This window comes from Sturnira hondurensis, unplaced genomic scaffold, assembly GCF_014824575.4.
Source record: "Sturnira hondurensis isolate 20B ecotype Veracruz unplaced genomic scaffold, ASM1482457v3 Scaffold0018493, whole genome shotgun sequence".
Lineage (NCBI taxonomy): Eukaryota > Metazoa > Chordata > Mammalia > Chiroptera > Phyllostomidae > Sturnira > Sturnira hondurensis.
Window position 1 is genome coordinate 2,997,890 of NW_028091124.1, and position 16,011 is coordinate 3,013,900.

The 16,011-nt window shown below is 58.7% G+C and overlaps 1 protein-coding gene across 10 annotated transcripts in view; it reads right to left on the reverse strand.

The window, feature by feature from the left end:
* Positions 1 to 16,011, reverse strand: part of AGAP1 (ArfGAP with GTPase domain, ankyrin repeat and PH domain 1) — a 391,784-nt gene that overhangs the window by 235,527 nt on the left and 140,246 nt on the right. For all 10 annotated transcript variants that reach the window (XM_037069293.1, XM_037069292.1, XM_037069291.1 and 7 more), the window contains 3 exons: positions 5,354 to 5,439; positions 2,796 to 2,937; positions 67 to 201 (listed from right to left, as the gene is read on the reverse strand). In XM_037069293.1, the coding sequence (XP_036925188.1) occupies positions 67 to 201; positions 2,796 to 2,937; positions 5,354 to 5,439 (363 nt within the window). The remainder of the gene's footprint in view (positions 1 to 66; positions 202 to 2,795; positions 2,938 to 5,353; positions 5,440 to 16,011) is intronic.

Consider the following 16,011-nt stretch of genomic DNA (forward strand, 5'->3'; position numbering starts at 1 on the left):
CTCAGGGGCCGACCCCGCCACCCGCGCGGGCGGGAAGGCAGCGCTGTGCCGCAGCAAGGTATTTACCGTCCTGGAAGACCCGTTCCACGTTCAGGCCGTATGTGGCGCAGGTCTCGTAGTAGGTGCAACGCTTCAGGTCACTGGAGAGCTTCCGCGCCCGGGCGTCGTCGATGACCCGCGGGTTGGTGGAGCTGATGGCGTCTGGAACACACAAGTGGGGGTGGCAAGGCAGTGAGCGCGGACAGCTCCTGCTCCTCCCCCAGAGGCAGGTTGCGAGGAGATCGAACCAGACCCGGAGTTTTAAACCACAGTCTGCCCCCAAAACAATCCCCTCACGCGCTAGGCCAGGCACCGTTACTAGGAGTCTGCGGAAACCAGAGGACCTGCTCTGTGGTGGAAGGGGAAGACTGCCCGGAGCCCCGGAAGGAAGCGGGGAGTGTGGAATGTGGCCCCACAGGAAGACTTTAACAAGGGGAAGGCCCTGGGGTCACCACCTGCGGCTGACCTTCGGTGCGCCAGCACCTTGCTGAACTCAGCAGGGGCTCTGGGCGCCCCACAGGAGTCTGCTCTGGTTCCAGACAGAGACCTCAGTGCACAGAGCAGGCAAAAATCTGCCTTCTCCTGGGGGCGGGGTGGGTCCAAGTCACACAGTGAGGGGGGCAGAAAATAATCGAGGTGCAGAACGGGGACAGATGTAGGGCACTGCCAAGAGCTGAGCTGGCCACCGTCCCGGCGTTCCACCAAGCCCGCGGGCAAAGGTGTGCCAGGCACACAGCTTTGGGGGAAGCCGGTTTACACACTGTTAAAGAGCAGCCAAGCGGGGACGCCCCCAGAAGCTCACACTTGGTAACCTTTGTGCAGGCGGAGCTTCCATGGCGCTCCGGAACCAGAGCTCTGGTGAGGGACGGAGGGCACCCCGATGAGAGTGCCCCTCACCCTGAGTGGACGGTGGCTCTGCCTGGCATGAACGAAGCCTCGGGAATGCGAGGGGACAGTGAAAAGACCTCCGCCCACACTCCCTCGCAGACACTGGCCACGGAGAGGAACCAAGGGGGGCACGACCTCCCACTCAGCGCCCACCGCAGGGCACCCCCAGGGTGTCTGTCACTTGGGACTATCGGGCGGGAGGTCTGGTCACGCCCTCCCTCAGCTGGGACACAGAAGGTCAGGCGGGGCTGCAGTGGGGAGACGGGTTCTCCTGCAGCCAAGGAGGATGTCGGTGAAGCTGCCCATGTGGCGAAATAAAAGGGACCAGCGCAGCCCCTTCACTGACACTTCCGTGCCGCGGGTGCTGGGGGAGCCTCACGCAGCTCCCTCCATGTGACCCCTGCCAGCGGCCCAGGGGTCGAAGCCAGAAGCCTCTCTCGGAAATGCCCTGGGCAGGCCGGCAGGAAGGCACTGGAAGGGACTTGCTTCATCTTTCGGAAGCTTTAAGCAGGACCTGCTGTACACGAGCTATGCATTCTAAAACGTGATTAAGAATTTCCAAGCCACCGACTCAAGCCAATTCTGTGCATTACAGGGACTTTTTACAGGCGTGTCCTGTTTCCTCCTGGCCACTAGAGGGCGCTCCAGGCATGCAAAAAAAAAAACCCTCTGTTCTTTTTGGTTTTAGGTTAAATCTCCTGCAGGTTTTAGTTACTGGACCATTGGCCATTTAAATGTATGCTTAAAAAAAAAACAGCTGTGGGGCTGGGGGGGACTGGGGGTGGCACTCTCTCCCTGACATCCCAACTCTAACCCTTCACTCACATCTAGCGCACCAAGGAAAGGCTCGCAGTCGTCCCCGTCAGTCTCCGCCCCCCACCCCCCAACTCTACTTCCAACACGCATGCCTTCTCCGGGACCGGGACCCGTGATCCTTCTGCTGGTTCCTGGACCACGGCCCGGCGTCTGCCAACCTCCGCGCACCTCCGACCCAGCGCGGCGGGGTGGCGGGCCACTACCGCCTGCCCAGACGGCTGGTTCCCACCAGGGGGTCTGGTCAGGCCTGGAAGTCCAGGCCCACACCTGCTAATTCTATTTTTATTTATATGTTTTGTGTTTCTTTTTGTTTTCTTTCTTTTTCACAGGCTAATTAGCAAAAACAGGTTATGAACCAAAAACTGAGGAAATAGTCCAATCTTCCTCGACATGACTATTTTTTAACTCACCCATATTTCTCACAATGCAGTTTTAAAGGTAAACTTCCTCTGATTTTTAAAAAGCTGATTTTTATGGGGTGGACGCCAGGGTGTCAGAGAGTGTGACGGAGGCAGGACCCTCCCCCAGAGTGGCTTTGGTGAGAGACTTTTCAGTGAGCAGGAGGAAAACTAGGAGCTCTATGATGAGGTTCTCCGTTGTCTGAGGTGTCAACTCGATTTACAATAAAGATCACGAGATAGTAACCGATAGAGCAAATAAAACACAGCTGCAATATGGCAGCAGTCAGCAGTAATTTAAAGGGGCTCCAAAGAGAAGTGAACATCCGCCTTTTAGATTGCTTATGCATTGCACATAACAGAGAATTAAGGTAACCCAACACAGAAAAGAGAAAGTAGATTTTATTTTTGCTAAAGCACTCGGGAGGCTGTGCATGTTAGGCTGGGGCGGCTAAGTGATTTCTCCATGGAAGCGAACTCGGGAAACGGGACAATTTCACGTTCACTGTCAAAAGTGCGCCTCTGGTAGGAAACTGCGTTGTCTTACACCGCTTTCAAACCCCCTACACTGAGGGCAGAGATGCGCCCGCACTCCCACAGGGCTCCGCGGCCGCTGGGACCCCACGCACACGCCTGCCCGCAGACGCCACTCACCCTGGGTGCCAACTAGGACCAGCGGGATGTCGCCTGTGTTCCGGTAGCTGGCCATCCGGCTGTAGTAGTGGTACACGGTCTGGAAGCTAATCTCGTCTTCCAGGCTGAAGACAAATATCACAGCGTCCACCCACATGGCAAACTGGGGAGAGAGGAGGGCAGGGAGCTCAGGAACTGAGCCAGAGCCTCGCATCGCCTTTGGGAGCACAGGCGTGGTGGACAGATGTCCCCTCCCGCCTCGGCCCCCCGCCAGTCCGGCCGAGTCCGACACCCGACTTCGCTGTGGCCAGCTCTACGGCTTCACCAGCACCCTCCTGTCCTGAGCACAACAGGCCTGGAATGGGACCCTTGCCCCCATCACACCCAGGACGCCCATCTCCAGAGAGTGCCAAGGAGACGTTCTGACCCATGGGGACGTCCGCCCCGTCCCAACCGCAGTCCTGCAGATGGAAGGCACCAGAGCCTTCCCGGGGATGCGCTTTCCGTTTCACTCTAACTCCCCTGTGAGCCCCGGGGAGCCTTGCTGGGCACCAGGACCTTCGGTAGGTCCTTGGCGGGCGGTCCCCCGCTGGGCTCCCACAGGCTCCTCGGAAAGCCCCCACCCCGCCCACCGAGGACCTACTCCCCCCTCGGAGGAGGTCCTTCCTTGTAAAGTTTGGGCACCACGAACCCTTGCAGTGCCCTGCGAGGACACCGCTCTGCATCCCCCGTCACAGAAACGAACAAACTCCACGAGAATCAGGGAGACCGACGAAAACCCAACGGCCGCCTGACTAGGGCCATTTCATTCTTGATTTACTTGCATCCAGGCGGACCCACACCAAACCTGCCTTCCCGTAAATAACCGCACCCCGGGGCACGCACCGTCTCCTGTGGTGCCCACAGCTGGCGTGCAGAGCCGGAGCCCAGGGAAGGGGCCCTCTCCTCGGCAGCGCCCGCGTCACCGAGACGGGGCCAGAGTGGCACCAAACGCCCCGCTCCTCCCCACTGGGAAGCAGTTTTTAAAGAACCCGTTGGCTTTCTGGAGAAGAGCCTGCAGTGCCCGCCTCAGCTCTGGCAGCCACGGGACTGGATCTCACGTATTTGGGGAAATTTCTGGTGGGTTAAGCTCCAACTTCCACATATAAGTGAAGAATGTACTCAGTTACAGGAGAACATCTGACATGATAAAACTTCAATAAACCTCAAGTTCAAATAATAAACTCAAAATTAAATGAGAACAAGGACTCAGAAACGAAGAACCCCGACAGGCCTGAGCCGACCCAATCCAACCTGCTGTCGGTCCAGACGCACCGAGCACCAGCGACAGGGATCCTCCCTTGCTCCACCCCTTCTCCTTGTGGAGGGAAGGAAACCTCTGGAATGGGCGGGGTGGCGGGGGGGTCCTTGGGACCGGCCCTCATCTCCCGACTGAAGCTGCCACAGTCTGAACCTCCATGCACAGGACACAGAAACTGACTGTAACCTCTCGAGGGGCAGCTGACTGCCTGGCAGCAGGCGGTGGGCTCCACAGACACCCCCCTACGCCCCCCAGCAACCGCCGAAAAACCACAGAGCGGATTAACAAGCAGAAATTTCAGACTAGCCTAGGACGACACCCACAACCACATAGCCTTCAGGTTTCACCCACGAGGCCACCAGCTGAGAGCGGAGCGCCCGCAAGGATGCGGTGCCAGGAAAACGCAGCCTGCACCTGCACACGGGACCTGAAACGCTCTCCCCCCAGGGACACGCAAGTGCACTCTGCCCGCCACGCACAAAGGCCGTCCGCAGGTTCGAAAGGCTCCGCCCTGACGTCGCCCAAAGCAGGAATCTTCAGGGGGAGCTCTGGGCCGGGGAAGGTTTCGGAAAGAAGCGTGACTTAAATAAAGGACTGGTCCTGGGGGAACTGAGCCGACAGAGGCTCAGAGGCCATGGCAGAGACCCCAACCCAGCTCTGGTGGCCACCACAGGGCACTGGATGGGGTACTCTCAGCACCCTCCCCTTGGGGCGTGCCCGGGATCCCCGAGCTGGCCCCTGACCTGGCAGTCACCCTGACTTGGCCCACACACTGTGCTTGGCACGCATGGTGTGAATGGCCCTGAGCTGGATGGTGACACACCAAAGAAGGGCGTTTCCACATGCACACTTTCCCGTTTTCCAGGTGCTGCTGTTCAAGGAACTGTCAAAAGAAACCCCGCTACGCTGCACGCAGGTTCGGAGGGGGCTGACTGGGGGGAGCACGGGGGAGGGGAGACCACAGAAACTTCCAGCTGTCCAGTCAGCTGAGCTGACAAATCAGTGCCTTCCCTTCATCCTAAAATCAGGAAAGTGGCGATTAGCCGCACAGCCTGAGCTTCCCTCGCGGCTTCACCTCAAGAAAGAACAGAGTTAGCGTCGCAGAGACGGGAGTTTCGTGGCACTCCTCTGTCACCTTCTGCGTCGAGCACTGGACGGAGCCCTAAACCCAGAGCAGACGCTTGCAGTCAGTCCAAAGCAGTCCAAAGCAGTCCGTCGGAAACAGCCAACAGCCGGGAACGGGCGAACAGGCAGGGAGCCGCCGGTGTGCAGTACTCACCTGCGCCTCTGGGGGGCCCCCTTCATCTCTAATCAGCAGCAGGTAGCTCTGTCCGTCCACCACAATCTCTTTCTTGAATCTTCCACCTGCCACACACACAGAGAGTCTCGTTATGCAAGGAAGACGGGTGCGCAGAGAGCAGACAGACGTGGGCTTCGCTTGTGGGAAAATACACCTCGGGGGCCGCTCGAGCCTTTCGGAGTGGGGGCCGGATCTGCCTCCAGCAGCCACTGGGTTTTGAAGGCCCGAACTCGGGTTTCAGTGTTTGTCTTAAAGAACCCATGCCCGCTGCTGGCTGGAATTCACAGCCCGGCACGCCAGGCCCGGACGACTCACGGCTGAGGAGGGTGGGGTTTTAATGGGTGCATCCCCCCGAGGAGCCTCACCCACTGGGTGCCCTTGGGTGCACAGGGCGTAGACACAGCCCCGAGACGGTCGTTCTCTTGTTCAGTTTGCAAAAGAAACGACTTTGCCGTGCCTGTCGGGGGCCTGGGGCTGCGACATGCTGGCAAGTTCGAGGGCCGGGAACCTGTATTCTCCTCAAGGGAAACCCAGTTCTTGGTGCGGACACAGAACATCACAGGACGGTGTTTCGCAGTCACAGCGCACAGGGGAGGTGCCGACTACCACACACGGTTAGACAACTACGGAGGGCGGCCCCACGAGGAGCAGCAGCGGTGCAGCGGGCAGACAGGGAGGCGTCGGGACCGGGCGGGTTAGTGGGAAGCCGCCAGGACCCTTGCTGGACATGGACAAGGCGGGAGGGGCAGCCACACCGCGGCCACGCAGGTCCCCCACCACCGCCCCGGACCAGCCTGCCAGGCGGGAGAGGTCGGCCGCCACTCTGGGCCCCTCTGCCTCTGCAAAAAGAGGCCCCCTTCTGGGATTCAGGGCCCAAGTCCACCCCAGAGAACCCTCGCCGGGGTCCCGAGCCCCTTTCTGAGAGAGGAACGCATCGGCGCCTGCTCTCGCTCCTTGCACAGGTGCCTCCCAGAGCACCGTCCAGCCCCAGACACCGGGGCTGGAGAGCCAGCTGGCGGGGCCGCCCGCCGCCCCCCAGAGCCGCACTGCACTCCTCCACCAGTGGCCTGACGGGGGACCTTCCAGCCTACCATTGGGGGCTGGGCTGTTCCCGCACCAAAGCAGCAGGCACCAGGGCCCCCCACTGTGCGAGGTGGTGGTGAGCTGGCCAGCGTGCGTGAAGGCGCACACACACACACAGGCACACGCATCCACTCCCACACACACTCCCCTTCCTGGGCACAGAAGAGACAGGTAAAATGCACTTGTTTTGCTGGGTGTTGGTTTGTTCAGTAATAAAAACCAAAGACAACTTTCCAACATTAAAGTAAAACAATCTCTCGTGTTGACCCCTTCAGCACTGTCACCGAGGAAGGGCAGAGGCTGCAGAACGAGTCAGCAGGAAACACTTCCCGCGGGGGACACGGCTGGGGGGCCGGCAGACGACTCTATCGAGGTCCCCAAATCACCAACTCTTGCATAAGTAAGAGGTCCTAAGGCCCCCCCCCCACCAGGCCGTGGTAACTACAGAACGAGCTAGGAGACACAGGGCACCAGACAGGAGCCCCCTCCCCCTCTGAGACAGCCACGAGACTCTGAGCAACCAGCTCCCTGCAGGCCCTGGAGCCACCCGGGCCTCAGTCAGCACCCCCAGGAAACTAACACCCCCCCCCACACAGACGCACCCCGTGGAGGGTGTGCACGCTCCACCCCCCTCCTCTCTCTCCCCCGTGCTCTGCTGTGGTCTCTGGCTTGGCAGCCTTGAGCCGAGGACTCCAGGCCTAATTTTCATCACCTCTGTGAGGTGGCAGGAACTCCTTTTCCCACCTGTGAGGCCCCTTCAGTTCCCAGATCAAGGTTCTGCACGCCCCTCCCCCGAGATGCAAGTGCACCTGGGAGGACTGTATTAGAACAGCAATAAAAAAGTCTAGCTTTCCAACATTCTACACTTGGAAACACCAGCCACTTGCAAGTGCCTTGTGTGATTTCTTCTGGTACATGTGCATCAAGAAACAAAAACTAAACACATCCATCTGCCACAGACCCAGAGGTTTAGCATGGAGCTAAAACTCAGCCAGGTGCATAAGCACCCAGGTGGTGAGAAAGTAAGGATGGGAATAATACAAGTTACAGGCAAAAAATAAGTCCCATTACCCCGCTGAGTGTCAGCAGGCTCACCTGCAGCGTGGCAGCTGGTACTGCAGAAAGAAATGTGGTCTAGCAGGCGAGTGAAAGAACCTAAAATTTGTGTCCTACAATGAAGTCCTCAGGATGGAGAGGGGCATGACTCCAGGCTGGTCCTCACTCCACAGCCACAGCCGCCGCCCTCATTCTAAATTCAACTCCAGTCAACTGATCACCCTCCACAAAGATTTTGTGACCAAAATCAAAAAGACAGGCAGGTGGGTTTCCTGTTCCTCTTCCCGCACGGGGCTGACCAAAGATTTTGGTCAAAAAATCTTTGTCGGTGCCACCAAACACAAAACTCCATTTCATTTTTAATGTGCATTTTAAAAATGTCTATTTGATAACCCATTTTCCAATTACTTTCCCGCAGGCCCTCCTCCCCAATGCCACGTCCCCGAGGCCCGCACTGTGGGTGAGCAACAGGACGGTGTGCAACCTTCCTGGCGCCCGAGTGTTATCATGGAACATCAAATCACCTCACGATGATTTTACCTTTAGAAAGCCTCCCCCCACCTCTGTCCTGGAAGCCATTGACACCTGTCTGGCTTGGCACACCTGTGTACAGGTGTGCAGGGAGCGAGGCAGGCAGGGCCCCATGGAGCTGCCCGCCAGTGACCGCAGAGCCACCAGGGCTGTCCTGTGACGATGTCTCCACGAGAAGGGGACGGAGGCCCCTCCTTCACTCGAGTCCGCTCCTGCCTCAGGTGCGGTGCTGTCACAGAGAGAGGCAGGGGAGCGGGCTGCACCGAAGGACGCATCGCTTCTGGGCTCCCCCATCCTGAGTTCCACCCTCAGGTCTGAGCTCGGCCTCGCCACGTTCAACCTGCTGAATTTCTGGCTCGCCCAAAGGCAAGTTTCTGGGGATCCAGCCCCAGTTACCGCCATCCACCCTGGAGCCCGCCATCCAAAGTGCATTGAGGTCTTCATTTCTTCCCCCAGCGGGTGAGAGGTGACACGGCGCACACCCACCAGGAGCAGGGACACGGGCACACGCGTGTTTCGAGCAGAGCGCTGGAAGAACAGAGCTGCTCTGCCTCTCACGGCCCCGCAGGAAGACGTCCAGGGCCCCCCGGAATCCATCGCAGCCGCAACCAGGTTCCTAGTACGGTGATGCTGAGACCAGACGGGACAGAGCCACGCTGGGCCCCCGAGGCCCAAGGATGGCCCGCATGGGGAGGTGTTGGTGCCCCCCCCTCACCGCACGCTGCTTTCAGTGCGGGAAAGGGCCAACGCGATCTTCCCACTCCACCAAGGGTGGGGGGGTGTGCTGAGTAAACCCCACCCCAGACACTGGGCGTCTGTGTCCTCCCGTCACTTTGGCCAACCAGACCCAAAGCTCTCAGCGCATCAGGAACCGCCCTCACGCCACCGAAGTGCCGGTGGCACTTGACAAGGCGCTTCCTTCCCACGTCACCTCCACTACTACTCACGGCATCTGGAGACGCCAGGGCCACCACCAACACGCAATCTCCAGTGCAAGCCACAGAGGCCACCCAGCGGGAGCCGAGGCCCCGGGCCAGCCGCACGCAGCAGGGGGTCCCAGGCCACAAGGCCTCCTGCCGCCCTCCCTTCCCGGAGTCCCTGCGTAGGCGAATCTGCCCCACGCAGCCCCGCCCACCACGAGTGGGCCCCACGGCCCTGCTGTGACTGTGGAGTGCCCACAGGGTGGCCTCGGGGGCGCAGGGGGCTGTCTTTTCCCTACTCCATGCACTGCTCCGGGGAGGGGCAGGGCTGTCTTCAGCTCCAAACTCAGCCCCGTGCGGGAAGAGGAACAGGAAACCCACCTGCCTGTCTCTTTGCTTTTTATTTTTACTCTTCGTCTGCACTTTTCTACGGATACCAAAAAGAAACTGTCTTGCGTGTGAAACTCCAGTGTGCCACTGCCCTCTGCATAAGGAAGGGGCGGGGCTTTACCCCAGCACCGGTGGGGATGCTGCCGCCAGCCGCAGCCCTCCCCTGGGGGCACGCGGGCCCTGGCAGGGGCTGGTCTCCGGCCCACGGCTCAGAGGTTCTCACCCACCAGGACGTCTAGAATGTCTGCCTACCACGTGCGTCCTCCTCCCTGACCCCAGATCCCGCTGTGCCCTCACTCTGGGGTTGAGTGGGGCGGGGGGCGCTCCGAAGGGGCCTCGACCCTTTTTATTTCTCCCTAAGAGAATATTCAAAAATTTCAATCGCAAACGTGCCGGAAATTTTTTAAAATTAATTCTACTCTTTTTGCTCCCATGGAAATACTGTTGTCAGAAACTTGCTAGCGTTTTTGGAGAAGTTTTGTGTCGTGACCTTTAAAAGAAATGGCAGGCCACATGTTATTTTCATACGGGAAAACATTTTGTTGGTAACATTTTAGTTCACAAGTTCGACCAAGTCAGATTTCATATCCTCTGCCAATTTTTTCAAAACTCACACTATTTTTTTTCTTTTTAAGTAACTACTGTGAAATGCACCAACAGAAAGGGCCTCGTGTGTGGTGACTGCTATGGTTTCCACGGTGACACTCGGGGGTGGGGGGTGACCTCAGGGACAAGAGGACTTCCTGAAGGCCGGGGTCTCTGATGAGCCGTGTGACCTACACCAAAGAAAAGGGGAAACGGGAGATCAGGAGAGTCGGAGCTCCAGGTTGGGGTGTCCCGAGAAATGAATTCTGTTCCCCCATTCCCAACAAAAGGAGGGGAAAATGAAAACCAAAAGCACGAAGCTGCACCTCCACCATGGAGAAAGGGGGCAGAGGGCCACGGGGAGAACCTCGCCAACACCAGCCCGCCCTAAGCAAGGCAGGATTCCACCGTCAGTGGAAGGGCTCCTCATTCCACACCGGCAGCCCCCGAAGTATGGCCGGAAGAGGTGATTCCAGGACCACAGAGGGGTGGGGGGGCGTGAAGGGCTCACTTTACACTGCAGTTCAGGAAGACAGCACCCAGCCTCCGACCGTGGCCCATGCCCTCCCTTGCAGGTGATGGAGGCTGACAGCTGGTGAAAGGGAACACGGGGGGCGGTCCATCTCTGTCCCTTCTCTGGTGCCCCCACCACGAGGGGCTCCTGCCTCAGGAAGCCAGCCAGTGGGGGCTCCCCACACCCCACATCTGACGGGTACTGCGAGGGAAACGGGGCCGCGCAGCTGTCCCAGAGCAGGGCCCACCTCAGCAGGGGACGGGTGGTGGACACAGCGGAGACAGCAGGTACAGAACTGCAGGAGGGGAGGGGGAGGGGGAGTGGGAGGAGCAGGCAGGGAGGGAACAAGCAGAACACAGCCGGGGGGGGGGGGGGGGGGGAAAAAANCAAGAAAACAAACCCTCGAAAGCAGAAGGAACCCCCTCTCAAGGGCTTCCCTCCTGCACTCAGCTTGAGGACAAGCGCTCAGAAAGACAAGGACTAGGGTGGGGCAAGGGGCATGGGACATGATGGGGTGGGGAGGGGAGGTGCAGACCCCTGAGCTGAGGGTCAGCCTGAGGGTCCTTCCAACTTTGATTCAATCTGGCTTTAAGTCCTAGCTCCAGAAACCCTCCCCCTGCTCCGAGACCTAACCTCCCCCATGATAATCAGTAACCACTGAGACCCCCAAGGCAGAAGACAGTAGCCTGGAACTGACCGATGGTCACAGGTCACAACCACTATGGGCTAAAGGTCATGTATTGACCTGAGTTCGGTCTCAGCCCCTGAGCCCTGAGGTGGAGCGAGCCCCTGGCTACTTTCCCACGAGAGCAGAGGGACCCGGGGACAGACTTCAGAGCTGTCCTCAACACCTGGGCGGAGATTCTTCCCTGACCTCACCTCTGACCAATCAGCTCCCAGCTCGACCCCGAGCCCCTAACCCCAGTGCCCTGTGGAATCCGTCACCCACTCCCCTCGGGGAGTTCTCTGTTCTCCTGGGTGACATCTGTCAGGACAAAGGGGCCAACGTTCCTCCACCTCCATTCTCAGTGTCTGGTATTTGGGCTCTGTAGCCCCAGGTGGGCCAGCTCTTTCTGTCCTGCAACAAGGACCAGAAACATTCCAGAAGGAACGAACACAACGTGGAAAAGGACCAAAGAGACACTGTCAAAATCTCAGTTTCCGACACTGAGAAGTGGCTTGAAACAAACACAGTCAATGAGACTAAAAAGACAGAAGTGAAGTATTCAGAGGCTAATTGACAGGGACACAGAAAAAGCAGCCCAGCAAAAGGGTAACACGGTATTTCTGACAAGTCCCCGACAAATGAACTAAAAGGCTATTCAGAGGAAAACAAGGCAGCTTTCCCGAAATGCAGAGCGACCTGAATCTGCCCATCAAAACAGCATTCCAGGAAAAGCCACGGAGACCGACGTGGCTGTGAAGACGAGACAGCGGACAGCGGAGGCCCCAGAGACAGACCTCGAGCACCAGCAGTGAGGGCAGAGCTCCTGGCTAAGCAGCGGCTTCCAGAGCGCCTGCCGCCCGTCCGAGAGGGGCCGTGTCCAGAGGACTCGGAGACTTTGAGAGCAGCTCGTTTAAGTGCTTCTCGTTTAAATGCACCTACCTGTTTCTGAAACTATTGCAGAAACAGCTGATGAGCGTCACACACCGAGAGCCCAGGCCTGCACAACGGGCGGGCAGGGCCACGCTGGTGGAAAACGGCACACACCATCAGGACGCTGGGAGGGCTTCAGTCCAGGGTTCAACCTGGATTTCCAGCCCTGCTGTCCCCGCTGCATCAGTGCTGTCGGACCTGGTTAGTGGGTGGGCCGCCCAAAGCCAACAACAGGCGGCCCTGGCTGGTGCAGCTCAGTGGACTGAGCGCTGGCCAGTGAACCAGAGGGTCGCCAGTTCGATTCCCAGTCAGGGCACATGCCTGGGTTGCAGGCCAGGTCCCCAGTATGGGGCGTGGGAGAGGCAACCATACACTGATGTTTCTCTCTCTCCCTCCCTTGTCCTCTCTAAAAGTAAATAAAATCTTTTAAAAATAATAATAACCTTTAAAAAAAGAAAAACAGGCTGATATATATATATATATATGTTTAAAGCGCCATTTGTGTGGCTCGCGTTTTTTTTTTTTAAATCAAGCAAGAAAACCAAAGTTACCAGGATGCGAAGGCAGATGTAAAACTGAAACTCCATGGACCTGTCTTGTGTCATAAAAACAGCTGCACTGTTGTCTTTCGCCGGCCATGCGTCCTGCGTGCGTCGGCTAGGACGAGAACAAGGTACACCGACGAAACCACGGTGGGCCGCAGACCCGCACAGGACACCCTCTGAGAGCCCCGTGTTGCTGCCCAAAAGGAGGCTGCCAGCCATCGCCCAAGGAAGTGGTTTGTTGCCCAACAGTTCAACTCGATTTCCTTACATCTTGGCGTTGACAGTTAAACAGAGTAAGTTCCATTCCCTGATGCTTTCTCAAGATGTTGGAGGAAAATGTAAACGAGCAGTTTAAGGAGTAAAACCTACTAAGGGCTCTCTCCTCCGAGTACTGTCCTTTTAAGACCAGAGGGAAACGGGACTCTGGTGGGGGTTGGGCTGGTCCGCCGGGGCCAGTCCGCAGCCACCGCCACCCAGCAACGCACCGTTTCACTCTGGTCAGGTCTGTGTTTCCATCTCAAAAAGGCAAACACGACAACCGCTATAACACTATCACACACTTGCGTTAACCTCACGATAACGTAACAATGGACACTACCCCAACCCGAGGTTCCCTGTGGCAGCAGCTGCAGCACCTCAAGAGCTCGGCCCTGAGCGCGGAGCCCCCAGACCCACCCACACACCCCGACTTCCCCGTGGAGCTGGGTTTGCAAGTCAGAACCCAAGCCCCCGAAGACTCATACGCTGCACTCCACAGAACTCAGTACTTCCCCCAGAAGCCCAGTAGGAGGCGCCCTGCTGCAGCCAGCACAGGGCGCCCAAGCAGCCCAGGCTGGGAGTCACCCACACCTGTGGGTGGGCTGGCATCAGAGCTCCTTCTGTGACTGTGGCTGCAGGCCAGGCAGTCTCGCCATGGACACTATTTCTACGGCTGAAGCAGGCACGATGCGGTTTGGATGTCACCCTCCATTCTCTCCCAGGGGACTCTGTAACTGTTACACTCCCATGGAAACAATGTAACCACCTGAACGGAAGGAGTCCAGCAGGCTTGGTCTCCAGGCTTCTGTCCCCACCCTAGAAGGGGTGTTGGTCTGAGAACACCCCAGAAGGTGGGCACTGCCTTGGGCGTGCGTGCACCCATCACTGCCTCTCGGCCAGAATCGAACCCTGCCGAGGCCCAGGAAGCCTCTGCATCTAGAACATCTGAGGACAAGCTCAGCTGCATCTGCAACCCTGCACCGCCTGGCTCCTGCCAAGTCCAAGTGTGCGCCTGGCCCTGGGCAGCCTAACCACTCCCCGCAGCCAGCGCTTCTCATGCTGTGGCGGCCACTCCTGGCCGGGCAGCAGAGGGTGGGCGGGGAGCCAGTCCCCACCCTCATGAGTGTGTGTTCCCAGGTCCAGGGGGTGTCTGAGGGGTCCCCCCATTGTCTGTCCTGTCCCTCTGCAAAGCTGGTGCTGATGCAATGATTGCCAGGAGCCCTGGGGCCTGGTCACCCTCACCCATCCCTTCGGGGCCACCTGCCCAGCCGCTCCCCAGAACGAGGGCGTCTCACTCCAACCTGGGGCTGCAACAGAGGACACGTCTGCCAGCCAGCCTGACCTCTCTGAAGCGACGCAGTTACACCCACCTGGGTGCCCCGTGCCTGTCCAGGCCTGCGCCCTCCCTTCTTCAGGCCCCCCAAATCCAGTCCCCTGCCTTGGTGTGCAGGTGAGGACACGCTGTGACTTGGTTTCTGTTACCAGGCCAGCCGCCTCCCCAGCTCCACACGCGCCCTTGGCCCACTCAGGTGGCCTGCACGGAGCAAGAACCAGCTCGCGTTTTATCCAAGGTGGTGCTGGTTTTCAAACTAAGCAACACAGTACAAAACGGGATTCGGAAAAGGGTCAGAGATGCTGGTCACAGGTGTAGGGACAGGACCCCTGCCGCGTCCAGACGCAGGGCGGGCGCCCCCCAGCCGGCACACTCAGGCAGCTGCTGCAGCCTAGATCCCGCCTCCCAGCCGTCCCCCTCCCCCTCCCCCTCCCGGGGCCTCAGGAAGCTGCCCAGGTGGATGGAAGGCTCCCCAGTGAGCTGAACAGTTTCCGCGTCTGGCCCAGGTCAGTCACCCAGACTCCACTAGGTCAGAGCACCTGAACCCTGGGACGCTGCTGTCTTTTGTAAGTAATCAGCAGCTGCCTATGGCATGCGTGCACGCACATGCACACCCATGCTTGTGCCTGTGCACACATGGGCACACGGTCAGCCCCGATCCTGCTAGGACCTCATGCCTGGTTCCCGCCAACAGGCACCTCAGCTCCAGAGCCGGGGGGCCCCAGGCTGGCGGGCCCTGGCAGGGGCGCACGAAGTGGGGGACTGGAGGTCCCTCCCTAATCCCACGGATCCTCACACGCAAGATGCTCTGCACAGTGGAGCGAGCCCAGGCGGGGCAGGACCCAGCCCCAGCCTGCACAGGGCGAGACGTCTCAGGGCAGGTCCTCACTTCAAATTCCCAAGCAAACCGAATGGCCCGGTTTTCTTTCCTTTTTCTTTTTTGTAGAGAGTTAAAAACTGAGTGGCAGACACAGGGGGTCTGTGACAGGCGCGTAGGGGATACGAAGGACATAGACACCGAGGGAGGGAAACTCAAATTTCACGTCCCGATGTCACTCCCCAGTCCCACTAGCAGCCACGAGGGGGGTCCCAGTGGCCAGGAGTTGTTTTCACCTGGTCCCCCTTCCTGAAAGGGAGGGCAGCTGCAACGTGCCCATCAGAGGCATGAAGGTCACGTGTAAACTGATGGGTCTGGGTGAAGTTCAAGAACGCCGGCGAGCACTGCTGGAAGGTCTGGGGCAGAGACCCACCCTTCCTGTCACCAGGACGTCACCAGAGCAACGCCCTCAGCTGTGAAAGCAGCTTCGGCTGAAATGCTGTGCATGTGCACGACACACACTGTTGTGGGTGGAATTCACCCTCAGAAAGTCAAGTTCAAGTGTGAACCCCATTACCTGTGGTGACCTTATTTGGAAATAGGGTCTTTGCAGATGAGGTCATGTTAGAAGAAGGTGGGCCCTAAATCTGGCAACTGGTGTCCTCAATGAGAAGAGGGAAACTTGAACACACAGACAAGGCCACGGGGCAACAGCAGCAGCAGGCGGAGACGGGAGTGACACACACACAGGCCCAGGGACACCACCAGAAGCTGGCAGCCAGCGTGGCGAGGACACAGGCACGGCGCTGGCACGCCCTCAGAGCTCCAGGAGGAGCCGGCCCTGCTGACACCTGATCTCGGACTCGGGCCTCCGGGCGCAGAGAACAGACTTCTGTCGTTTCAAGCGCCGAGTCTCTGTGGGGATGTGTCACGGCAGCCTTGGGACTCGGTACTCGTACATGCCTCTCTCTCTCTCTCTCTCTCTCTCACACACACACACACACACAC